The sequence below is a fragment of the Perca flavescens genome, chromosome 18, assembly GCF_004354835.1.
Source record: "Perca flavescens isolate YP-PL-M2 chromosome 18, PFLA_1.0, whole genome shotgun sequence".
Taxonomy (NCBI): Eukaryota; Metazoa; Chordata; class Actinopteri; order Perciformes; family Percidae; genus Perca; species Perca flavescens.
The window spans coordinates 22657627-22684626 of NC_041348.1; the positions used below are offsets into that span (position 1 = coordinate 22657627).

Sequence of the window (27000 nt, forward strand, 5' to 3'; positions counted from 1 at the left end):
TTTATTTTAGCTTGTATTTAATAATCCCTCATCCATTCACTTTGTAATCAGAAAATATGATTTACTTTTTTTTTTTTTTTTTTTTTTATATATATACTGCAATTTCATTTTGCCATTCCAACTCACTTCACAGTCTACACTGCTCTCTCTGCTTCATGGAAACAGCCAGGATTATTGGGCCGCGCAGGCTTTTGCATATTCCTCCTCAGCGGGAAGCACCGTGTTTCTGCATGAATGAACATGGCTGAGTTGTCAGAAGGCTGAATGGTGAAACAGGCTCAATCTGTATTACACAGGAAAGGAAGCTGTTCTTTGATACCATTGGCATGCAGAGCTGTGTCCAATTCTGTAAGAGACTCAGCGAGCGCAAGACAGAATTTCCTTCCTCTCGTTTATAGTGGCGTCAGATGCATAGTGTACCGAGTTATGCAAGACCACATTTGAAAAAGAAAAAAAAAAAAAAAAAGCTATCTTACATACCCCAGAGAGACACCCATAAATCTGGTAAACCATTTGACTGATAATCCAAAAAACATAAAAAGGGGAAACCTATGAATGGATCTTGCATAATGTCATGTGCATGTAAACAAACTGTACAAAGCATAGCTTGTAAGCATAGTTGCAGCATGTCGTAGGCCCTTTGTAACAGTCTTTTCATTGCCTTCTCTTTTGTCAATGGCTATGACTGATAGAGAAATGTCTGGTATGCTGGTGGCAGCTGAAGCCCAGAGAAGCCCAGGAGAGACAGGGAGGAGTCCGCTAGTCATGGACCGAGCTCTTTGGTCCAAGATTCAAAAACAGAAAACACTGTCCTGTAAACAGTCAGTGTACATGCATATCGTGCGCTAGGCGGAATTACTGGAAAACCTCCTTGCGTTCTTGGTTAGTTCGGTAATTATAATGTCATTAATTTTTCAGTCTGCCACTGCCTTTTTCTGTCATTAAAAAGGCTGGTGCTGGAGCTTACACCTCCACCAATAAAGTCAGTCTGTCGCCCTCCGAGAGAAGTGGCAGATTAAAGGGTATTCATGCAGTCTCTGGCAGGAAACCCATGCCTGCCCTCACACCTGTATGCGACACACACACACACACACACACACACACACATCTCACATCTCACAAGGTGCTTCCTGCTCCCCCAAAACTCTGACCAGCCAGGGAATGTTGTTAATGTCACTCTGCATAAATCGCCCTCCTATGTGTCGGTAAGTGTGTGCCAGTGGCAGACCTGCTGTCCCTCCGCCTCTTTCATCTCTGTCCAGTGGGCCTGCTGCTCCTCGCCGGTGCTGTTGAGGCCCAGGGAGACCCAGCCCAGCCTCTCCCTGGGCCTCATGCTGCTCCGGCGGCAGAACACCGACAACACCAGGGACACCTCGGACAGCTGGAAGAGCGCCACCTGGAACAAAAACGTCTCCTTGTAGGTGGGGTTGGGCTGGCCGCGGCACACAGCCGTCTTACACTTGGACATCTCTTTCCCCTTGGAGTCCAGCATGGTCAGCTTCACGTAGGTGTCTGAAAGAAGGGTGTGGGAGAACGGTGAGAGAGTGCCATCAAGTGGTGGGATAGCAGTAATGGAACTAACTGTGCAGCAGAGGTTTTAAATAGGTGTACTGTCTTTCTAATGAAAGAACAATTTAATCCCTGGAAGCAGAGTCAGTGTATGGAAGTAAATGAGAAGTTAGTGAAGACCAGTACTTTACATTAATTAGTGTACATTTTTAAAAGGTCAGTTCCCAAAAGTATATCCCTATTGGTATCTAGCCATGAAGATAGTTTCAGTTTTATTTGCCCAGGTTGATGACTGTGGACAATTTTCAAGTCCTAAAATCTGTTCACAATGAGGTCTGGATTATTCAGACACTAATTCCGTTAAATTTAAAGTTACAGGCTGGAGAAGGGTAGCTTAGTTTGGACTGGAAACAGCCAGCCTGACTCTGTCCAAAGGGGAAAAATCTGCCTATTCGCTCCTCTAAAGCTCACGGATGACATGTTATAAATTGTAGTTGCTTATATTTCCTGTATTTCTTTAATATCTGTACAACAACTAACCTATAAAATGTCAAGTCATTTATTTTCCTGACCTTTGGACAGAGCCAGGCTAGCTGTTTTCTGTCTCCAGGCCGTGGCTTCATATTTACATGAGAGTGCCCCTATGCAAGAAGGCAAAGTAGAGCATTTCCTCAAATTTTAAACTATCTTTTAAAGGAAATGGAATTTGTCAGTGCTGAGAGCACCATAAACTGGAAAAATAAAACCCAAACTTTGGCTATGTACCATTTTTTATTTACACACATTATAAAACTTCATCCAATGAACCAAATATGTGCAGTTTTGGGCCCAAACCTTAAAACATACTGTTTGCGTATTTCAAATATTTCTAACACTGATTAGATTTCACATAATTCACTGCTGACTTACCTCTCATGATATAAAGCTGCCCCCCTACGAAGTGTTTTATACAACAGAACAGACCATCTGTGGCACGCACCACGGCACACAAAGTTGGAAAGAAGAAAGAGAGGAAACAGTTTGAAGATACACACCAGAAGGTCAGCTTTCATGGGAACTCTGATAAGCAGCAATTGCTTCAGCATTATGGCTTTAATCACTTTCGTTACTAAAAAAAAAAGCTGGTACTGTTGCCAGGAAACATTTAAATGTAATGGTGCACAATTAGTTTTTGTTTCATGCTGCTGGCAGTCTTGCCCATCTGTTTTGCCGAAACAATTGCTTAGTCTGTCAGCACACGTTGGCGAAACAACATTACAAGGGAGAATTTCACTGAAAGGAAAATTGACATTGTTACTCAGCACCTCATTCAAAGCTGGCACAAAACCCAAGAATGAAATGATTTAACATGGAAGCTTTTGTACATACTGACGGGTTTATCAGACGCTGTGGTTTTGAAGTGGCTTCCCTGGATGACCTCAGCAGATAACTGTCCCGTGGCAGAGTTGTAGAGGAGACCCAGGAGGATCTCTGGCAAGGACGAGTCTTCAGTAGAGCGATAGGACAGAGCTCCTGCACTGCGAGACACGCTCACTACAGAGCCGCAACCCTGGCAAGATGAAACACAAAGAAAGAAGAGAGAAAGCTTCAGCGGGATTTTTTACAGATTGTGCAAAGTCTTTGGTTTTTGGTTTTAGGCCATAACCAAAAAATAAGACATTCCAAGGTCATTCTTCATCTAGGAGAATCAGGTAACCAAATTACATAAATCTTTTTAAATAAAAAACTTTTTTGCCACATTAGCAGCTTGGCTCTAGGGATGTCAGTCCACCATTTACGTTCAGACAGAAATATCTCAATACAAATGAGATGGATTGCCTTTAAAAATGTACAGAATTTTGTGTTCCCCAGAGGATGAACCCTACTGATTTTGGTAATCCTCTGACTTTTTCTCTAGTGTCACCATGAGGTTGACGTGTGGCTTTTTTTGTAAAATGCCTCGACAAACTACTGGATGGACTGCCATGAAATTTACAGATACTTATGTTCCCTCCAGGATAGTCTCGCATTGCCAGACCTTCCTCCACATTGGAATTATAAACTCTAGACAGTGAGCTAGACTATCTGTCCAATCTAAGTTTTCTGTTGCAGGACTAAAACAACATTTGAACGTACACGTTCCACCAAAACAAGTTCCTCCCCGAGGCTATTTTTCAGCGGCACCGTGGCTTAGTGCCACCCATGACGACTGTGATTGGTTTAAAGAAATGCCAATAAACCAGAGCACGTTTTTCTCCCATCCCGGAATACTGTGGGGACTAGCCAGACCCTCCTCCGCAACGCTGTGTAGGAAGGTCTGGCAATGCGAGACCATTGTCAAACCAATATCTCAATGCTTCAGATTAAACTATGCACAGTGCAAGATAGAAATTCACAAAGTGTTCTCACTGTAAGTTCAGAGCCCTGCTCCAGGGTGACAGGTAGAGCGATCTTGCCCTGCAGGTTGAGCTTAGTCAGGTAGAACACCTTCTCTCCCAGGACCTTCTCCTTTTTCATCCGCCTGATGCTGTACAGGCGGAAGCGAACAGCGTAGTCCCCCAGGGCCTCCTGTTCCACCCTGGAAAACTTGAATGTTTCCGTGAAGACTGGACACGGACCCTTCTGCACGCCCGTCTTGGCCCGTTGCTTCTTGGTGGGCAGCAGGACCAGGTGGACCTGCCACGCAATGTTGCCCGTCTGTTTGAGAGCAGGGATGTCTGTCGCCGCGGTGACTGTGACGGCCAACCACTGCTCACCGGAGTCGTACTCGAAAGCGACGTCCAGCGTGCCGTATTTGGCAAATGGCTCTGGCTCATAGGCTGTAGGGAGCTGAGAACCAGAGCCGTCCTGAGGGAGGAAAGAGAGAATCAGAGGAGTAGTGAAGGAAGAAAAAAAGCTGAGTATAAAAGAGATGGGAATCTGAAGTGTTAGAGGGACCTTCATCCTCTTCCTGAATAGTATTCGGTAAGTTCATTTATTTATTTACTATTTATGTCCGCAGCAGTCTTATATCAAATTGAATTTGAAATGCTTTGTGGTATTGAATGTGTGTTTAAAGCTTGTAGGTTTTTACCGATTTTCTCTAAGAAAATTAGGAAGAAAAGAAAAATCTGTTAATAATATATATCTTAATAATTTCCGCCCAGATTTAATGACACCACGCATTCAAATATTGTTGTGTTTTTCCTGCTGCAAAAATATTTGTTTAGCACTTGTGACAAGGACAGGTCAGGGAATGTTTTCAGCAATAAAAAGAGAGGTGAAAAAAGTGGAGAGTCGTGCTTCTGAATGCCCCTCAAGTTCCTTGATAAAACAATACATTATTAAGCTACAGAGCAAATGGTACTTTTAAAGTCACTGTAGAATCAGACGTTATCTGTTTTTTATGTTAAAAAATAATCACCCAATAAATTCCCAGATGTAGTAATGAAAAATTAACAAATATAATGATCCTTAGGAGTTCTACTTCTGGAATCTGAGTCAGACTTGGTATTAGATATTCGGTAACACTTTACTTGAAGGTATCTACATAAGAGTGACATGACACTGTCATGACACATGAAGCCTAACCCTTACCATAACTTGTCATGACAAAAACCGAACGACACTTCCTAAAAGAAGCGTTATGTCATAAACGTTTTTGACTTGTTTATGATGTTTATGACACGTTCATTACAGTGTCATGTCACTCTTATGTAGATACCTTAATGTAAAGTGTAACCAGATATTCTGTAGGACCAGTGGAGACTGCATCAATGCTGGTACATTTGTTTTCCTCTTAAACAAGTTTAAGTATCTCACCTCTGGTCCCAGCACAGCGGTGCTGTCACTGGGAATGTCCTCCCCACAGCCCTTGTTGAGGTAGCTCTCAGTGTCCTGGTCCACACTGGCCTCACTGGAGCAGCGGGGGCTGTCGCAGTGCTGGGGGGACGACCCCCTCCGGACCCCTCGCTCCGAGCGGGAACGAGAGGACACGCGCGGTGCCGAGCCCTCGTCCTGGTACGGGGGAGGCTGGGGATCACTGAGGGAGGAATTCTTCTTTATTCTCTGGATGCTGCTGGCTGCTTTCACGAGGGTGACAGAGAGGGATACAGAGGGAGTAATGTAATACGAGAGGTGTGTTACTGGAGACATACTGTGCTCTGCGGAAATACTCATTATGTATACAACATTCACATACAGTCGCCCACAGAGTCATGTTAACCTCTTAAACTGTGCCGGACCCACAGGTGAGTCCATCCTTGTAAACAAACAAAGAAAGCCTAGAGTTGATCAAACTCACAGGATTACATTTTAAATTGTTGTTTCAAGAGGTCATTCCATGTAATGAATAACTATTTGACTCTGTGTAATCATCATGTAGGTTCAATGAAGTGTTGGAAAAAGGCACCTACAGAATAAGTTAACTGTGTATTGTTGTACAATGTAGTAATTTTAAATACGATTAAAGGAATAGTTCCACCTTTTGGGAAATATGCTTATTCGCACAACACTGCCCCATGATGTGGGAGCGGGAGGTATCAATCTTTTCATCTATCTCCCCTACAAAATCTTGAATAAGTGTATTTATCATAATGTCATTCAAAAAGCTTAGATAAAAACATTCAACTGAAACTCCCCACATGGAAAAAATATATAAATAAGTAATAATGATATATTTTATCCATAGAGCACTTTACAAGATACTTAAAGACGCTTTACACAAGTAAAAGAAAAAGATCCTAAATAACTAAAAACACACTGAAGGAACAAGGTAGCCCGGGACATTAAGTGCAGTTCTACAACTTTGAGTAACTTCTTGAACATGGCTTTAAAGTTACATGAGGGCTCAATAGAGACTCAATAGAACATCCTGCAGGAATATCATATAGAAATATTATAGGGACATACATTACCAGGAGGTTTAAGATGTAAAAATATCTAACTGATATTAATGTTGTCATTGTTTTAACTTTGGGTGCAACATCAATACAAGTTTGAAGTGTAGAAAGTGAAACTAAACAAACAGTGGTACTTTGTACACAGTAGTTAGACTGTAGACTTATTATTATTATTATTAAATCATAGTTTTTACATCTTAAAACTGAATGTTTACCTCTACATAGCTCCATAAAGCCACATTTTATGTATTTAATTGTAAGAATCTTTGTTGTTCTACAGTTGATCTGTTTTTATATTCTTTGTTATGGTATATTATTGCTGTAGTTGTATCAACACTTTACACTATCTTTTTAGGTTATGTGTTTTGTGATCCGTAACTATTTTCTTCATATTTTATCTAATTCATTATCAGTGTGTATTGTAACCTTTATGTTTTATGATCTACAGTGTATGTGTTCTTTTAAATAAAGTTTGGCATAACTATGCACATTCTCACCCTGTTCGCTGGAGGCTTCGCTGCTGTAGCCTCCCTGATCAGTGGACTGTTTGCGTTTGTTTCTCCACGCAGAAGTTGGGTTCTGCTGGGCCACGGCCTCGGGCCCTTTGTCCTCCTCGCTGCCTGATAAAACTCCCTCTGGACAGAACACACGGAGACTCTTGTTCAAACATTACATTCATCACACAAACATAATATGGCAAGTGTTTAACCCTTGTGTTGTCCTCCGGTCAAATTTGACCCGTTTTCATAGTTTTTCATGTCAGAAATATGTGTTTCTTACAACCAAATTGTCCAAAAATAACTAAATAATAATAGCATGGATGTACATTGTATGGAAGCCATACAACATTCTTTTCAGCTAAAATTAAAGATATAGTCCGTAGTTTCTGTCGCCCCATGAAGAATTCTAAGTAATGACAACAACACTGTCAGCGCGTCCACATGACACAAGCCTTCCGTGACCGCCCCCCCCCCTCCACGCAGTTGCTAGCCAAAGATGGCATGGAGGATTAAAAAACATGATGGACTCTTCAGAAAAGATAACTATCTTCACTTGAGTTTCTGTGCGGGAAAGTCACCGGACGCCACAATCTTCTGAACATAGCCATACTGAGAAATACAGAGAGAGCCTTAATTAGCTTTGTAGCAATTCATTTGGCAACGGCTTGAATAAATGGACATTCAATAATATCAAAAAGTTACATACTAAAGCTTTAATGATGACTTCCATTTAATTTTGGGTGTTTTATTCAATTTCATAGCAATTAAAAAAAAGAAAAAGTTTTGAAACGTCTCCTGACTAAACTTTGATGTGATGTGATTCCCTCAACATCCTCTGGGCATCCTCCTTTTTTTTTTAAAAACTCATAATAGGTATAATGTCATTTAAATCAGGTTAATTGACCATGACTTAAAGAAAACATTGAAAAAAGTGACAAAAATGTTTAATAAAGAATAAAAAAAGCGACAAAAACATCGGGAAAAGCGCCAAAAAAAAGTAAATTTTCAAGTTTGAGGGTTGAATAAATGACAAGAACCAAGATGCAGATGCAGAAACTGGCACACAGCACTCTCAAAAGGGGAATTTCAGGGCAAGGGTAAAATTTGAGGAGTTTGAAAACCAGAGAAGAAAAAGAAGAGACCCAGGCAGTCAAATGGAAGCAGCACGCCACGCCATCTAACCTTGGTTTCCTTTCTTTTTCTTCTTGCTTTTCTTCCCTTTCTCCTTCTTTTTCTCCACGTCTGAGGCTTCCTCGGATTTCTTCGAACCCTCCTTTTCTCCTTTCCTCTTCTTCTTGTCTGACTTTGTCTTTTTCACTGTTGAGGAAGATCTAGAAAGCTCAGCCTCTTCCTCGTCATCTCCCTCTCTCTCAAGGCTGTCTTCCACCTCTTCCTCTTCTGTTAGCTTTTTCTGTTTTGATAACCTGCTTTCAGTCTCAGGACCAGGTGACGAAGGAGGTTCGACGCAGTCATCATCGCCTCTTTGCTGAGCGGTGGAGTGGTCTCCGCCGCCGCTCGCCTTTCTGCCCTGTCCACTACTGGTGTCGGTTTTCTCTAAAGCATCAGCTTCCTCCTCTTGCTTTCCATCTGGGGATTCCTCGTTGTTCTTCTGTGCCTTGGCTTCTTTCTCCAGCTGCTTTTCTCTCCTTTCTTTTCTCCTTTGCTCTTTCTTCTCCTGCAGCTCTATCTCCTCTTTCTTCCTCTTCTTTTCCTCTGCTAACTCGGCTTCTGTCTTTTTAACTCGCCAGCATCCGTCCCTCCATTCCCACTCCTGCTGGCTCGGAGCGCACTCAGCCTCTTTAGTATCACCGGACTGGTTGGTCTTTGACGCCGCGCTGCTGGTCTTGCTTCCTCCTTCCTGTGCTGTGGAAGTCTGACCAGACTCCTGGCCACTGTTTTCCACATCTTCCTCATCTTGCACCTTGCTGATGATGGTGGTGACCTGCTCGGTCAGCTGGTCGCTGACTGCGTATGTGGCGTCGCTCACAGCGTTGGCCAGGTCGTCCACGCGGCTGGTGACTGTGTCCAAGAGTGAGGAAATGTTGACAGATGGAAGGTTCTGCTGGAAGCTCTTAAAGAAGGCCATCTCTCGGCCGGGGATCCCGTCACCACGCTGGCCGCTAGATTAGCTCATCAGAGGCTCTGACATGGACATGTGGGTGTTAGCAGGGTGCCGTGCCACCATCACAATGCGTGCTGAGATCAACACAGGCATACAAACCATATGGCGATTGTAAAGACTATGATAGATGTTTTGTATTGCAGTGTTTTCATATTCTCATGTTCAGACATTATAGTAGGGGTTTAGAAAGCAACCAAAATAACATGTAAATTCATTTATGAACTGGGATAGAAGCACTCCAAAAACACAAGAAAATGTAAAAACTGTTGGCCTCAGTTTAGTCACAAGTTCAGCCTCTACCTAACGTTTAATACATTTCATTCTCATCCTTCATGTTTTTCCCCCAATACTAACTTCTCTTTTCTCTTTATGTGTGTTGAGTACCTGGCTGGTTGTTCTCATAGCCACTGAGATGTGACAGATCGGCAGGACTCTCCACTGACAGCTTGTTGCTGAGGTAAAGAAAAAACAGAGCTATCAACGCCATGAAGGCTGCAATGGAAGACAGGACACCCAGAAGCTCAGGAGAGACTGAGGAGGAGAAGAACAGAAATAAAGAGGGAGGGAAGAAGAGAGACGGGGGAGGAAAAGGAAAGGAAAGACAGACAGAAAAAGAGAAAACAAAATAATTAGACTAAGACAAACATAATACTGATTATAGATGTATGTAACAGTAAAATTTCCAAACCAAGTCTTTCGTTTTTAAGACAAAATGGCTATAAATAAAAAATAAACACAAATGGCTGCAAGCTAAAAAAAAATGCTATTTTGAACAAAATGCTTCTAAGGCTGTAAGCAACCCCACATTGATACCACAAATAGCTCTATTTGATGATACGCATCTTTGGTTGGAATCAAACTCCTCTAATGTTGCCTTGTCAGGGGAGTATTAGCTATTGTGATTTTAAACAGTCTGTGGTTGTTCCACTGCAAAGGCAAACCAGATACAATCTACAGCAGCGTATGTAGGCCAACCATACTTCATGTTACCATGCAGCTCTGCACTGCTGATGTGCTATTTTTATGAGAGCCTCAAAGGGGCTGTGTCTAACTGATACGTACACTCGGTAAACCAGCCAAAACCGCACTGGGCCTGCACTTAATAGGCTGCAACACAGACACATTGTAATAGATGAAAAAAAGGGGACACTAAAGCATGAATGGTATTTCTAATGACCAAATGTCTCAGTGGAAAGGGAGCATGTAAAATTAAGCACACTGCAAGCGGGCCTCTGTGATGTGCAATGTTTGGATCATAGGTTACTTGAGCCACATAATGCAGTCTTTTGATCCTATGGACATATTGAACGATGACTGACCAATGAGACACCAGTCTTAGTGGCGTTAATTGTATAATTGCATAATTGTTTTCAACTGGCTGTTAAACCCCTCCCCTGAGCAGCGATTGTCCAATTGTAGCTTAGCAACCGTTGGCAAGCTGTGGATTTCTCCACATGTTGGCGGTGAGTATGGTGCTGTAGAGCAATACTCATGCATTTAAAGAGTTTGGAGGGTGGTGTCTTTTTTTTGCCTTTCCAAAAACCAAAACCACAAGAACAAAACTGTAGGATTAAAGCATGTGTTTCTTTGCTCTAACATGAGCTGGAAAAGTTAGCATGTCTGGCTAACTTACTACCCGCAATAGTAACCTACCTACGACTAGCACATTCATTGTGTCATATTCTCTCACTGTGTATTGGATGCTATCAGTGTTTAGGCTTGCTCTGTATTGGATTTGGGAAAGTTTACAGCAACCCTAGCCAATGTTTGTCCTCATCCGAAAATATATTTCTGTCTTGTAACATAAGCACTCATTTGGAGTTGTGTTTCCGGCCACCCAACGAATGTAATTCCAATATTCATCATCCTTTAAGGTCTCTTTTGGCGTCCACCAGTCCTGAGAGAAATATCTGACTCTGTAGCTGCTAAATGCTGCAATATGTTCACCAGCTAGTCGCTAACTTTGTCTGTCTCCTGTTTGGTGCTGAGGAGTTTTGTTGTTGTTGCCTGCTGTGGCTGGAAACGACACTGATGAGAGCATTGGAACTGAACCACAACAATAAAGTTGCGGGCCCAAAAACCAAAACAATGAGCTGAAAGATGCTAAAATGCTTTGTAGAGCTGATTAACTGTAGAATCGGGTAATAATTCTCTGTGGATTCATCACTACGAGCGACCCCTTTACCATAAGGCCGGCTGCACACTGGCTGCGTGGCGTGAGCGTGTCAGCTGCGTGGCGTTTGTCATGTTTACAGGTTAGAGCTTGCATTCTGCCTGCGTGACACGCACGTCTCAGGCGCGGCTCAAGCCACTCCGAAAACAAAGAATCGACCGACGGCTATTTTTCATGCGACACGCAAGCGCGTTGGAAGCGTTTCCAGGGAAAATAGAATACGAAAAGATGTTTGACACAAATATATTTAACAAATGAAATTTTGATGTTTGAAAGTCTCTAGGTTTTGACAGAAATGCAGATATGAATGCAACTTAAAAAAATAATAATAAATAATTATTGATTTTCAAATATTGCACCTGTCAATACCATACCTGCAAACTCAGAAGGGCTGAAAAAGGTGACACATCCCTGCTGTCAGGTGTAGTGTTAACTAGCGTCCCATGCGGCGATGTTTCAGTTGCCTCTAACGTCCGTTTTCGGAGCATCAGAGAGAAGCGCAGGCATTTAAGTGGCACCTAAATAAGGCACCAAAATCCGCGTTGCTATTCGGTCCGGTAGATAACGGTCGTTAAGGCACCGGTGCCGTATTAGCACTGGGTGTCGGACAACATTTTGTAGCTGGTGCTCATTTCAGAATCAACCATCACCTCTCGCTGATTTAATTGGTCAACAGTGTTAAAAACTGGCATCATCCTGAGAGCACTAATGAGGAGGCGAAGAGAAAAATAGAGACATAGTTTTTCAAATCCTCCTGACCACAGACTGAATTTATGGACAGACTTGTTTCACCATGGCAACAGGCCGAGACCACTGCAGCCTGACATCTAGCGCTGCTGCATGATGCCAAAGTGATGAATGCGTAATTCCCAAGAATGGCAAGAGAAAGTAGGAGAGAGATAAGAGAGGCGATGTGGCGGCAGAGGCTTACCTTCTCTAAATGAATATCCTCTTTAAAACCAGCTGCTCCCAAAAAAAGCACTAGCAGTACTTCTGCTGCTATAGATAGTAAATGATCTAAGAAGAGGGAAAAACAAAGTTGTCCTGTAATAAATCCCTTACACTTAGTCTGGGCCAGCACTTGTCAGGCTTACGTATCAACTCTCACAGCAGACAGTTGTGTTGATTGGGCCAGAATGACCTCTGTAGCCATCAGGCACAGCACAGCAGCCGCCTGTCAAAATGAACCGCTTATGGCCCTGTGCCCCGGCGGTGTGATGACACTTCATACATGGCCCTGGTCTGTAAATGTCAACAACAGCTGAATAATTTAGAGACCTGAGGTAACCTGATGCCTCCGTCAATGTACACTGGAAAGTGGAGCGGTTGCAAGCCGGCCTTTGAAACAGCTCACCCTGCTATCAGTTAGTTTTTGATATAATACCCAGCATACCAGGAAAGCCTGATATTTCTCTTAACCGCAGAAAAGATTAAAGTGATATTTTTTCTTTCTTAGCCACTTTGCTTTCTCTTTCTTTGCTCCTCTTTCATCCTACCCCATCCTCTCTGGGTGTGTGCATGTACAAATTGTGTGTCTGAACAGGATGAACAAGAAAATATAACCGAATAAATCTGTTCTTTTTTTACTGCGTGTGAACTCAGGACTCAATCTGCTTTTCTTTTTTTTAAGGTAATTACTCCAGAAAGCTGACAATAAAACATGAAATGGCAGCTACTGAACCATTCAATGTGCTCATTTAGATGACATTTTTTTGTGACATAAAAACAAAAGAAACAAATTATTCTGCTGTGTTTCTACATCTTTGCAAATTATGTCAAATATCCTCATTGTGAATTAACCTTCATTAAAGGTCGCATGGCATGAAAATTTCACTTTATGAGGTTTTTTAACATTAATATGCGTTCCCCCAGCCTGCCTATGGTCCCCCAGTGGCTAGAAATGGTGATAGGTGTAAACCGAGCCCTGGGTATCCTGCTCTGCCTTTGAGAAAATGAAAGCTCAGATGGGCCGATCTGGAATCTTCTCCTTATGAGGTCATAAGGAGCAAGGTTACCTCCCCTTTCTCTGCTTTGCCCGCCCAGAGAATTTGGCCCACCCATGAGAGAGAGACATCATGGCTTTCAAAAGAGAAAAGTGGCAGTTGGTCAAGGCCACACTCCCACCCTGTACCTTGCCCCCCTCTCTCTCCTCCTCAATAGCTACAGACACAGAAATGGCACATCCTAAGGAAAGCTCATTGTGGGACTAGCTCTAGTGGCTGTAATTCTGCACAAAGGCTGAATTTCAAGAAAGACACTTCAGATACAGTATTAGGGGACCACTAAGGTCTATATAAAAGCATCCAAAGAGCACCATGTCATGGGACCTTTAATTTATTCATGAAATAAGTTATGCACTTTTAAGCTTTAAGACCAGTGCATACCTAACTTGGCTGTAGTTTATAGGGCATGCTTGTTTAAAAAGTAGGCAGACAATCTGGAAATGTTGCTTACAAATGGGCTTCTGATACGAAACAAAACCTCCACGCTGAATAAATCATGAACACACAGCTGCCTTCTTTTGCTGAAGTAAACCAAAACTTGATACAACATGTTTAATTCATACACAGACATTTTGCTTTCTGAAGTCTATATAGAGACACTTTCTATACACCAAACGCCAGTGAAAATTCACAGGAATAAGGTAGGTTGAGCACTAAATATTTGGATGTAGCCATCTTTGTGCTTTAAATTTAAAGTAATGTTATGGAGTACAGCCAAATACGTACGCCATTGTACTCAAGATGAAAACAAACACACACAAAAATATGTTCTAATACAGACACACAAGTGCAGTGCTCGGTTGTAACATGGCCTTACCTCGTCTGGCACAGATGAGCTCATGAACACCACAGTTCCTCCCCCCTCCTGGGAGAGAGCGAGAGAGAGAGAGAGAGAGAGATAAAAAGTTGGGAGTCAGAGGTTATAAATATGATTCCATGTACTGTAGAAACATATGTCCAGGCCTCAGGTTTTAGGGAAGCTGGCAGATGGTTATGCCAACAAATATAAAACTGATTAGCTAGAAAATAACTCTAAATACATACAAACGTAACACTGTAAGCCATCTGTAACCATCTCTAGAGCAGAAATAACTTCAAACTCTTTTATTTCTCTCTCTCTAAATGGGTCAAAATTGTGCTAAAGCCTATTAATGTAATACATTATTCATATTAAATTCAGCAATTATTACTTCAATGAATCTTTCACAAGATCTAAAGTAATCATTTAGTAGTAATTGTGTTTTCAAACATGAAGGCTTAAATGCTGTCTGAACATGGATGAATTCTTTATTTGTGTATTAGTCTAAAAGTAGTCAAATTTAATTATAAAGAGTTTTGAAATGGTGAAATCATAGTATAAAACACTCACAATGTGTGGGGTTAATGTAAACTCCGCCCCCCCCCCGGTTGGACTGAGGCCATGACTTGTGTATCACCAATTATTATGATCTTCTTACATTATCTGGAAATATGTTAAGGTTTAACTACTTTCCCTTCACAATCCCTCTGAGGCTCCATTTAATGAAGGATACTGACACTTGTATCACCCTCACACACACATTCACACACCCACAGGCTTATGCACATACACACATACGTTCACACGTTTATCTCTCTTGGCTCGACACCACAGTATTTAATGATTCAGGTATGTACGATGTGGCAGAAGCAGATCTCGGCTTAGTAGGCCTAACATTTGAAATGTGGGTCTAAATTAGAAAATTGTGTCAGCGTCTTGATTTTGAAAAACAATGTTTTCCTCCCCTGAACTCCACTCGTCGAATTACACAAATCATCTATAGAGTTACTCAATCACTTCCCTCACATCAAGGACTGGACGCTGAAAATGGTCTGAGGCGATGACTTGAAGCCACAGCGAAGAGAAAGGTCTGAGGCCGACTTGTCTTCTGTCAGACAGCAGACAGACGCTCTCTGGACCAATTCAATTAATGTTATAGACTCTCTCTCTGCAGAGACAAAAAGCTTGCCAAAATGTAGCAATCAGCAATACACTGGTCACTGATATCCTTAAAAATCAAAGGTAGATCTTTTTACAGTAATAGTAGAAGAAGCTGTTGTGAGTGTCTTCTTGTTTAGCCAATAGAAAGCACGCTGGGAACAAAAGTATTACAAAAATAAGTTATGCTGCTCTTAAAGCAGTGGATACTCCACATGGCAGGAGGCAACACTTCCAAAGGCATATTCACCACCAATAAGGGGAAAGAGTTTACCAGAGGATTGACGTGATATACTATAAGAAGTCTGGAGATATTTCAAACCTATGAAAGTAGACCAAAAAAAGGACAAAGGCTGTTTTACTTTAAAACCATCATCACTGATGACAATTTACTGATGGTTTTAAAGTAAAACAGCACTTTGCAGATTAAAGTATGTTTTGGAGTAACACAACAATAGCTGCTCAGTCTGTTTTTTGGAGTAACTCTGGTCTTCTAAAAAGCCATCACCACATCAAATCGGTTTAGAGAAAAATCTATTCTGATGTGATTCTATCAAAAAGGATTTCTGATTACTTTCAGATGCTTGATGATCGGCTAAAAACAATAAAATCACACGTAGTCCTATGAAGTGCAACGCCATTGTGGCACGTCCTTCTGTCATCTCGGTCGAACTGATTCACATAAATACGTTTTAAGACATTGTAGGCCTACTCTGATTCTAATAATATATACATACATTGTTTTCGATTTTTATATATATATATATATATATATATATCTTAATAAATCTTAATATATCTTAAAATCGATTATACAATATTATACAGTGTATATATAATATTGTATATATATATAATATTGTATATACCTATCTATCTATCTATCTATCTATCTATCTATCTATCTATATATATATATATATATATATATATATATATATAATATTGTATAATCGAATTTAAGATTTTGTATTTGATAAGTCCCCCGTATAACTGGTGAGTCACTGCTGATATGTCTTTATGAAACCTTACCCCCTCTTTCTCTCTCAGGTGGTGTATCAACAAACACGGGTGCACGCATGGCTGCACGTGACACAATAAGAACAGTGCCTAGCCTACTCTATATTATGTCTATGCCTATTACGGGACAGGGTAAGGCACGCGCCTACTCTCTGCATCTTTTTTTTTTGTCGCTGCTCGGTGTCATGTGATCCGGTCACTTTCACTAAAACCTTGAAGAGACACTTATCCATCGCATGGATGTATCCATCGTCGTTGTACACATTGCCCATAGAGATTAGGGAGAATATCAACAGCACGTGCATCCACAAAAATAACGGTTATTTGACAACAGTGGTTGAACTCAAACCGTTCTTTTACATCGAAAACATTACACCATATTAATCCGCCAGTTGATGTAGTTCCTTCACAGTAGCAAAATAAAGTAGTTTTCATGTGATGCTAAGTAGCAGCCTGCTGTGATTTACGGTTATAGCAAAAGGAAGAAGAAATTAAGCTATATTTAATCGCTGTCACAACAGGCTGTCTTAATCGAATATTTTGCACAAACGTGACTTTGTCAATCGAAGCACCGGGACTATCTGTGTCCACTTAGGCATCTCTTCACGCGGCTGAGAGAGCACGCGCGCATCCCATGAAGGGATCACAACATTCCTGCATCAGCATCAGCCTCGTGCCGCTAGCTGTCCCAGCTCCGGAGCACTGCGGTACTCACGTCGTGTTTTTTTTTTTTTTTTTTTTTTTTTTTTAAATAACAGACTTCTGCAATAAAAGGTTTTTTTTCTTTAAAACAACGTTCTCATTCTGTCTCGAGCAAAGTTTCACACGAGCCCCGCAGGACACCTGAGACCGAGTACTTACCGTCAATCGCCATGATGCTCCGTCCCGGACTCTACCAACTGTGGGGGCGGGGGGGGTGTCATTCATTCATGTGCCAGTGAGTGGACGGTGTGTGTGTGTGTGTGTGTGAGAGAGAGAGAGAGAGAGAGAGAGAGAGAGAGAGAGAGAGAGAGATTGTATAAGCATTTGCTATTTCAGTAAGGGCAATATGTAAGATATTAATATATAGTAGTAGTAGTAGTAGTAGTAGTAGTAGTAGTAGTAGTATATATTGCTTATGTTAATATGTTATACTGTCACCACATCATATACTATATTATATTTCCGGTGTGCGCTGTTTATATATTCCTGACTAGGTGTATTAATCATGTCACAGGACGAAGTGACAGTGATTTGATTAGCAGCAGCAGACATAAGAAACAGACTACACTAAGTGCAAAAGGTGTGCATGATGGTATTTGATGGTATGTGAAATGTGACAAGAGACAAAAAAACCTTACACAAGGCTTACATTTTAATGTAAATTCTTAAGAACAGGTAACTAGCTGTTAGATAAATGTATAGTAGAGTAAAAAGCTTTTCCTCTGAAATGTAGTGGGGTATATGTATCATATGGGTATGAAGTGCCTCAAAATGACTTACTTGTTATTACTTATTTCAGAAGATGGGAGACAAACAGCATGTATTCTTATATATTTTGTTTTCTTACAGTGATGAAATAACATTTTTTTTTATCACGAAAATAAGGGAAGCACAGTATTGTCCAAATTATAGTAGTATTCTGTAGCATTAAGATTTTTCTTAATTGGAAGAGGCCTAGCACAAAAAAACAGCCCTAAACCAAAATGACACAAGAATGTTGATAAGGGATCCGTCACCAGCCAACCAAGTTCAAATGAAGCCAAGCCCTGCTTACGTCACGGCTTGGGGACATGCCCACTGGTGTTTAAAAAATACATTTCCGCAAAGTTTTGTTGCAAGCTGCAGCTTGCCTTGCATTCAAACGCGGTTTATTACCGGTTTACGACGTAAGTTACAAACGTTAATAAAAATGTGTGAAGTCAAACCAAACAATTCAGCTCCAACTGAAGACAGCGGAGCGGAAAGAGACTGGGCTGCTGCCAAAGCGGTTTTTGACAGCCTCAAAACAAACAAACCAAGACCTGTGAGTATTTCCCTGAAAAGTTGTATTAGCATAGCGTTAAGCTTGTGTCTTAGCTTCACGTATATGTTCTTGCCATAGGTTCCAATTGCATACAATTTGTGCCTTCATAAGTGCTAGACAAGCCTAGCCTTGTACGCACATTAATGTTTTCCATCTACTTAACAGCCCAAACCCCAGTATGCCGTAACCATCGCCGTCTCGTCTCGCACCCTCTTCGACATGGTGGCAGAGAGGAAAATCTATGAGGACCAAGGATTGGAGAAGTACGTGGCTTATCAGGTGGAGCATGAAAGCGATCCTCTGTTGCCAGGAGTTGCTTTCCCCTTCGTCAAGGTAGGCCTGAGTCCATCTGCAAACTTGTGTCTGCAGGGTGTGGTGGTGTGCCTGAAATGTATTGCTAAATCTCAATGCTGACAGGAAAAACTTGCTTTGCAAAAACCTACCGTGGTGTCTGATAATGGACTGCACATCTAGACTCTAGTTTTTGTGTTAAAACGTAAAGCCCCGTTAAACCTCAATCATGAGTATATAAGTCATGTAATGGCAAGTGTTTGAGTTTTGGCACCATCAGATCCAGTACAATCATAAACCTATATCAAAAAGACACTATTTCTCACCTAATTTTCACACATCTTAATTATCTGTTTATTCATTCTTTTTAATGTCAGATATCCACCTCTCATATGATGGAGCTTCCTCACTGAGTTATTCAATTCCTCATTTAAAGCCACATTGTGAAAGAATTTCTCCCATCTAGCGGTGAAATTGTATATGACAACCAACTGAATATTACCTTCTAACCCCTCCCATTCTGAGCGCGTTCTAACTCCTACGGTGGCCGTATTATTCGAAGAAGTACGACTTCGTCCGTGAGTGTTCCTTCCAGTGTAATAATAGTTTGAAGTTATTTTGGTACAATTTCATTGCTAACATCAGCTATCAGGTTCCCAAACATATGCAAGCTAATGTTAGCAAAGTATCAGTGCTATCGTTCTGTATATTGTGCGAGATTAATAGTGTAAGGCAATGTTTACAGTGTAGGAGAGAAGCAACGGAGGTTTGTGAGTTTAATATATTTCTCTGAGCAGTATGAACAATGTCAATGAAACCGAAATTAGCTCTTAGTATCTTCATGGTTTACACACAGCTGTTCTAGCTGTAGCTAGTCTGTGTTACAACTGCATAACGTGAGTTGTCTGCCAGGGAAATCACGACACATATGATTACATTTATGTTACAAGGTAGACAATCCTTTTTCATCTTTGACGCGAGGAAAAGTATCTTAGACGTCGTTCTAGCGTTATGCACAACCATGCTATAGTTAGCCAAGCAACTATACAACTTTGAATTTACACAAACAGGCAGAATTACCTGTCGAGAAGAAAGCAGGCAACTTTGGCATCCCTTTTAAAATCCTTGCTCCTTATGAGCTCTTTCCATATTGGAAAAGCCCCTCCAATATTAACTTTGGTCTTGTTGCTTTGCCTGTCACGTTGTCGTTTTAATTCTTTTTTTAACTTCCTTGGCGACTCCGTTACATGTCCTAGATAGGCGCTCCATCTTCAACAAGCTTTCAAATCTGCCGGCAGTCGCTGATTAATCTTCTCCCCCTCCCTGGCATTTGTCACGGAGCCACTGATAAAAGCTGAGGTATGTCCCTCTTTGGCTAATGTATTTTAAAGATGGAGGCGCAATATGGTAGAGCTAAGCTTTTTAGTTGCTAAGAATCAACTAAAAAAATTACACAATGGAGCTTTAAAGACGAACCAATCCTGACTTTCCCCTGCTGCTTAATATGTATAGTCCCGAGACAAAATAAGGAAAATCCCTATCAAAAACTCTGCCTTGAAACTGCTTTACTTCTTATTGGAATGCAGTCATGCAAATCATGAAATCACAACATTCTTCAGCCAAAACAATCCAACATGTTTAGGATTTTTTGAAGGATGAAGGTGGTGCTAAACTACTGTACATCAATACAATACAGGTGTTCATCAGGCCACTCTTAAATGTGTTTAGCAACTTGTCACGGGCATTATCACCCTGGATAGGGGAACATCAAGAGAAGAGCGATTTCACCTTGTTACTGTAAACAATCTTGTATTCCTCGGCTGTTATGCAACATTGTTATGCAAACAATGTTTAATGTTGTAATTTCTTTTTTGTATTGAAAAAACTATTGTTCAGGAATTGCTATCTAAGTCACGGTATTTGTATCAGTACTGGTACCGGAATCGTCATTTTTTGACCGATACCCAGCCCTATTACCTTGTATGAAGGATTTTGAAAATATCAAATAAATTGTTAAATATTTGCATGCATTTTTATGTTTATGTCTTTTGCAAAATTACCAGTATAGAAGTTGTAATTTCTTCAAATTGTGGATATACGCTCAGTTGTCGATTTATTATAGCCTGACAAGCCAGACCCACATCAAGATGTTGGGTCTGGGCAGAGAAACTCACTATTGGCAGGGCTCAATCCGATGGGTGGGATAAACAGTTGTCTTTCAAATTCCCTCTGCACACAATAGGATAGCGCTACAACCAGGCAGAGCAACAAAGAAGGTCCCATGCGTTTTCCCACCAGCGGAGATAGTTGATAGATTGAACATTTGCCGTATCCGGTCGGCAAAACTCCAAACGCATCTTCCTTTTTTAAGAATGACTTCAGTGTCGTTCTTTGTTCTTTTCTCTATAGAAAAGCTTATCTCCAAGTCTTCCAGAGTCGCGGCCAAAGCCGATTCGAAAGACCGCTGTTCGCCAGCAGCAGCAGCAGCCATCTTCTTTGTTTTCAAGTAGCAGAGAATTCACGCTGAACTTTCGCAACTCTGCCGTTATTATGTTAAGCCTGCCCACCGACTCTATACACGATGTGATTGGCCCGGCTAGAGTTTGGCTTTTCCAGCTTGCAAGCCAACGGAGAGTTGCTAGACGACCCTGGCTTGCGTCTAGATTTCTAGGCTAGGTTTATTAGGTACACCGAGCTAAAACTAGTGAAGTCTAATACAACAGTCCTGTAATAAATCCTACTTTCATGAAGGTTATAAAGGTTTTAAAGATATGTTGATTCAACTTCATGGCCATTTGAAAGCTTTAATTTGTGGTGCTGTTGAATTTGAAATATGTAAGGCATAACGGCATATTGTACACATGAAAAATAAACTTGTCAGTGCTTTGTGTGGACAAATGGTCTCAAGGCATCACAAAGTACCTCAAACATATCCTCAGCATATCTGTTCTCTAATATCTTGTTAGTTAAATAGCAGACGTAGCCTATTCACCGAAACCAATATATCCGTGATAAGCTAACATTGTGCCATTTGTCAGCCTGGCCAATTTAGTAGTCTGGCTTTAGTCATCTGTGTAATGCATGTCCATACAAAGACTTGTAAAACACCCTGATGAAAGCGTTGGTGGTTTATAAAACACATTTCTTTGTTTCAGTGTTGTTTTAATGCCTTGATGTTCTCTTTCACTAAAAGAAATCTGTAGTACATTGCTGTAATGTTTGTGTTGTAACCTCGTGTTGAACGCTCTGATGTAACATCCTGGCTTCTGATGTAAAGCAATCCGTCCTCTAACGCAGGCGCTGATGAATGTCAACTCTCGACTGAGGAAGCTCTACCCAGACAGCGAGGAGCTGTTTGACATCGTCTTAATGACTAACAACCATGCCCAGGTTGGAGTGCGCCTCATAAACAGCATTAATCACTACGGTACGCTAAAGCAGACATTGTTAATTGTTTAACACGGTGGCGGCTCGCACACTACAGCAACAGGAACAATCAAGAGCAGCACTGAGTCTCATTACACACTAGAAATGAAGAAGAGCTGTTCTAGTGTAATTAGAGTGGGACTTCTTTCTCCACACATCTTCAACTTGCTTTTATACTTTCAGATTTGACTATAGAGAGATTCTGTATGACCGGAGGGAAAAGTCCTATAGGCTACCTGAAGGCCTACATGACAAACCTTTACCTTTCCAAGGACTCCGAGAAAGTCACAGAGGCCATAGAGGAAGGTAAGTGATATTGCTGTTGGGTTATAACCCTGATTTCTATAACGTTCCTAATATTACTTTCAGCAGCCTCGAGATGCATCTGATATTTACACACTTGCATGTTGACTTGTGTGTGACTCATTCACTCTGTTAAGGGAAACCTCGACCCCACGCTGTGCAGGAAAAAGGAGCTGGTTGAAGACAGCGTGTGATTTATGGCTCCCTGTCGTCTAAATACACACAAAACAAACACATATGAAACGCTGACATTCAAATGTTATGTGTGTTTAACAGAAAATGTTGATAAGCGATTACAGTTGCTTATAAAATTGTTAAACATTTGCAGGTTCCAGCTTCGCAATTTTGAGGATTTACAGCTTTTATCTGTACATTTAGTATGTTTATGTTTTTGCCTGTTGGTTGTTCAAAACGAGGTATTTGTAGACTTCACTTTTGGCTCTGACAAATTGTGATGGGAATTTCTTTTTTTTATAGAAAAACAAAAGTCACAACGGTGAACCTGTCATCACAGAAGGAGGCATATGTTAGATTCTATTTCCATACTTACAAATCTTAAAAAATTCCACTTATTCCAAAAAGATAGATAGTGCGTCAGTAATGTGAAGACTTTAGTGTTACATCTATAACTGATTCCCAGACAAAGCAGTGTCTTTTGGGTAGGAAATAAGAAATCTTTCACAATTTTCCGTTTTAAAGTGCCCATATTATGCTCATTTTCAGGTTCATTATTGTATTTTGAGGTTGTACCAGAATAGGTTTACTTTTCAAAAAACACCATATTTTTGTTGTACTGCACATTGCTGTGTTCAGGTCTCTGTTTTAGCTACAGAGTGAGACATCTCACTGCTCTAACATCTTTGTTGGCAGTCACACATGCGCAGTAGCTAGGTAAGGATCATATCAGCTAGCTAGCTGTTTAAACAACTTCGGTCAGTTACAAGGCAGGATTGGCCGGGAGACTTCTTCTAAACGAGGGCGCACTTCCAACTTTGCGTGGGATACCTGCAGAACAGGGACATGTAAGCAGTTCTTTTGTAGATTATGGTGAACTAGTGTGTGTTGTAGTAGTGTTTTGCCATTGAGAACGAGCTAGCATGCTAGCGCTAGCATGCTACGGTTAGCCCCTTTGTTTCGGCTAGTGACGTAGAAAGCCCTGCAGATTTTGAACAGCTCACCTGGAGACTGAAGGCAGGTTACATTCAGAAACTGTATCTCACTATCATCATCAAACAGCACCAGAGACACAAAATAACCAGAAAAAGGTTGTGTTTTTTTTTTTGTAATATGAACATTTTAATGTCGTGGTAGCTGTGGGACCACATTGGCTGAACTGTGTAGATATAACTTTTGAATGTCTTCATTGAAAGACAGAGGTATCAATAATCAAACCTAACGTGGCAGTTAAAACATTAATAATAAAATAGGAAGTTGAATAAGCCTGCAGCTGTGAGTTGTCACATTTTCACCATTAAACGATGGACGCCCATTCTAAAAAGCATATTTGTAACCAACCCTCTTCTCCTTCAGGCATTGCTGCAGCCACGATGTTCATGACACAAACGGAGACTTTGAGCGAAACTCAGCTGAGAGTGGCGTTTGATGGCGACGCCGTCCTCTTCTCGGACGAGTCCGAGATAATCGTGAAGGAACACGGCCTCGACACTTTCTTTGAGCATGAGAAGCAGTTTGAGAACAAACCTCTCGCTCAGGTAACAGATGCTTGTGTCTGTGTACTTCAACATCACTGTGTGCAGACTGTATATCCAGAATAGGCTGTATAAAAAATACCCTTATATTGATCTTTATGTTTTTTAAGGAAGTTGTGTTATCTAGTGTTGATCCTTCCCCTCTAATCGCAGCTACAGAAACATTCTTTCGAAATCATATAGATTTTTTTTCGGATTGTTGAGAGTTCTCTTCTTTAGTTACATCTTCATAGCATACTGTAGATCTAGTGTTTCAGTCTAGTGTTACATTCTGAAATATGGGCTCCTTTCAACAAAAATGTGCCCAAAAATAACATGGATGGTTTCATAAAACGCTCTTTGTAAGTACAATTAGAATGTTTAAAAAAAAAAAGTCTAAACAAATTGGAAAAAAATTGGAAAAAAATTACAAAAGCGAGAAATAGCCTCGAAAACAGCATAAAAAAGTGTCAAACAAGGCGATAAAAATATTTTAAAAAGCTGATTTTCAGTTTTGACCGGGGATAACACGAGGGTTAACAAGTTCCTCAGTGTGGGTTTCAGGAGATCGTAGTAATGTATCCATTGTGCTCCGATGGCTGAATTGCTGTTTCGCTAGCTTTTCAACCTTGACAAGAATACACCCAAAATAAATAGAAAGTACTGCTGATCATTGTTTTCCATCCAAATGAATCTCCCTTTAGTTGATTGAGTCCTAATAGATGCCCCAGGGACTCGTCTTAGATGAGTAGTTTAGTTTTTTGTATGCAGATATATACAATAGCATAAAACCAGATTACAAATAAAACCCATGTGATAGGAGAGGTCAAGAAGTTAGAGACTTATGGACCTCCACAATTTACAGTAAATACTTAACAATAAATAAAACACGATTCAACAAAATACAAAGAAATTAATCATACTAAGAAACAAACTAACTAAACCAAAGAGTTCACCAAATCTATTGGCTGTTACAACAACACCTGTATGGGTGATAGAAGGCTCTGGAAAATGTCTGCAGAGTTGAGGAACTTGCTCTACTGGCTATAAGTTTTAAATCAAATGGGGCTTCCTTTTTGTCCATGTGTGCCCTTTTGTGTGTTTGTGCATTACATTCCTCTTCCCTCTATTTACTAGAGATGTTCCGATACCCATATCAGTATCGGTATCAGCTCCGATACTGCTTACAACGCTGGTATCTTATCGGGAAGTACTGGAGTTTATGCACCGATCTGATACCACGTAATAAAGCCCTAAAGAAAATCTACGTTAAAGTAGTTTATTTATATTCTTTTTACGTTATAACTGACTGTCAAACTGGATAGTAAAAGAAAGTTCTGTGGCATTCATTGTTTGTGTTTGTTCATGTTTCACAAAGAGTTTAACCTGAGCCAGACCGACAACAAAGATAGAAATAATATCACATCCATACAGGGATAGTAGTATACAGCTGTTAAAACATAATAAAATATATGACACACTGGTATCGGATCGGTACTCTGTATCGGGCGATACGCAAGTTCAGGTATCGGAATCGGTATTGGGAAGCAAAAAATGGTATCGGGCCATCTCTACTATTTACCGGCGTTCCTTATTTTGAAACTGTTTAAATTAACTAAATTCTTTGGCTCTTTCAGGGTCCCTTAAAGTGTTTCCTGGAGGCTCTGGGGAAGCTCCAGAGAAAATTCTACGCCAAGAACGAGCGCATGAACTGTCCCATCCGAACCTACCTGGTGACGGCCCGCAGTGCTGCCAGCTCCGGGGCTCGCGTCCTGAAGACTCTCCGCAGCTGGGGCCTGGAGATCGACGAGGCTCTCTTCCTGGCCGGGGCTCCTAAAGGGCCCCTGCTGCAGAAAATAAAACCGCACATCTACTTTGACGACCAGATGTTCCACATTCAGGGGGCCAATGAAATGGGCACCATATCTGCACACGTCCCCTACGGGATCGGACAGAAGTACCACAAGGGGAAACTCATCGAGCAGCCTGCAAAAAAGGAATAACCTAAAAATGGTTGCAAAATGAAATACGCACCGCGTTGTCACCTGCCTATAATGAGATTCAGGAAATTAATCTGTTAAAAGAATAACAGAATTTATGGAGAATTTAGCAAATTAATTGGTAATTGTGTCTACAAAATATTATAAAATATTTTCTACTGTTTTCTTTAGGCTAACTAGAGTATTATTGATGAGTGGTTACACTAGATGCCACACACTATTTCACTTGATACTGTTCTGGAAGAGAAACACCAGATTCATCTAACTGTTTTGAGATTACTTTTATTGTTTACGTTTGAGTTTGTCATTTTCTTTACACTTTTATAGGATAAACACATTTATTTATCTTGGTTTTGGCTATTGGTCCTTGGTATATTCAGTTACCAAGGTGGGAGAATGTATCTGCTGTAGTATTTTTTTCTGCATTGGCTCTTTCATAGACTTAAAATTCACCAGCCAGTTAGAAACGGCCCTTTTCAACTAAAAATTTCCAACGTTTTTGGGATTAACTTTGCTCATTTAACGGGACATATTGATATGTCTATGGCTTACAGGCAACAGTGATGCTGTTTTTCTTTGTTACTGTTCCTGCTGTTGATGTGCACAAACTGTATAAAACTTTATAATTTTCCTCCAACTTTTAAACTAATGTTCTGCATGTTGTTTACACTTTTCTAAGTGTCTGGATATCAGACAGGCAGCACACTGTAACTACACTTTTCTATCGCATTCTAGTATTTTTAAATAGGACGGACTACATATAGTGTAAATGTTTGCAGATTGCATTTTTAATGTATTTCATGTTGCAAAAATATGTAATTGTTTTCATAACTAAATGTCGTCGAGGATTTCTCCAGTTACACTTGTTTGTACATTTTTATATCATGTGTGGTAAATTTTCTCAGTGCCGGATCATGCAATGTTTAGCATTCATTGTACTTAAGTACACAATACCATGATGTTTGCACCAATTCACTTTTCTATAATCGGATTACTATCTTGCTTTTAAGCATTGAGTGCAGAGGAGTAAAGGAATGTGGAGGAATCTCAGTGGCCTGTCTTCTTCATTTTTTTGTTGAAAGTAATTAGGTACATTTACTTTAATACAATTTCAAAATAATGTACTTTATTTGATTATGTCAAT

The 27000-nt window shown here is 40.6% G+C and overlaps 2 protein-coding genes across 3 annotated transcripts; one reads left to right on the forward strand and one right to left on the reverse strand.

Moving 5' to 3' along the window:
• Positions 1 to 88: 88 nt before the first annotated feature.
• Positions 89 to 17060, reverse strand: syt14b (synaptotagmin XIVb). 2 transcript variants are annotated; one of them, XM_028605615.1, is made up of 9 exons: positions 17005 to 17060; positions 13984 to 14031; positions 9375 to 9521; positions 6866 to 7003; positions 5290 to 5549; positions 3898 to 4335; positions 2878 to 3058; positions 2419 to 2475; positions 89 to 1512 (listed from the first exon to the last, which is right to left on the reverse strand). In XM_028605615.1, the coding sequence occupies exons 1-9, from the start codon at positions 17015 to 17017 to the stop codon at positions 1196 to 1198; spliced, it is 1599 nt and encodes a 532-aa protein (XP_028461416.1). In that variant the 5' UTR covers positions 17018 to 17060; the 3' UTR covers positions 89 to 1195. The 2 variants fall into 2 exon arrangements, with proteins under 2 accessions (XP_028461416.1, XP_028461417.1); XM_028605616.1 differs by lacking the exon at positions 2419 to 2475.
• An 829-nt stretch (positions 17061 to 17889) lies between these two features.
• nt5c1bb (5'-nucleotidase, cytosolic IB b) lies at positions 17890 to 26906 on the forward strand. The gene is made up of 6 exons (XM_028605551.1): positions 17890 to 18148; positions 18314 to 18481; positions 21737 to 21866; positions 22049 to 22171; positions 23699 to 23880; positions 25494 to 26906. The coding sequence occupies exons 1-6, from the start codon at positions 18035 to 18037 to the stop codon at positions 25857 to 25859; spliced, it is 1083 nt and encodes a 360-aa protein (XP_028461352.1). The 5' UTR covers positions 17890 to 18034; the 3' UTR covers positions 25860 to 26906.
• Positions 26907 to 27000: the final 94 nt, after the last annotated feature.

Excerpts from the sequence above, each read along its gene's own strand:
- syt14b (XM_028605615.1), bottom strand. Across the intron at positions 7,004-9,374 it reads CTATGAGAACAACCAGCCAG|AGGGAGTTTTATCAGGCAGC; the intron begins GTACTCAACACA and ends TGTTCTGTCCAG. Across the intron at positions 4,336-5,289 it reads CCGCTGTGCTGGGACCAGAG|GACGGCTCTGGTTCTCAGCT; the intron begins GTGAGATACTTA and ends TTCCTCCCTCAG.
- nt5c1bb (XM_028605551.1), top strand. The coding sequence starts at position 18,035 with ATGTGTGAAGTCAAACCAAACAATTCAGCTCCAACTGAAGACAGCGGA. Across the intron at positions 18,482-21,736 it reads TTGCTTTCCCCTTCGTCAAG|GCGCTGATGAATGTCAACTC; the intron begins GTAGGCCTGAGT and ends CCTCTAACGCAG. Across the intron at positions 23,881-25,493 it reads AGAACAAACCTCTCGCTCAG|GGTCCCTTAAAGTGTTTCCT; the intron begins GTAACAGATGCT and ends TGGCTCTTTCAG.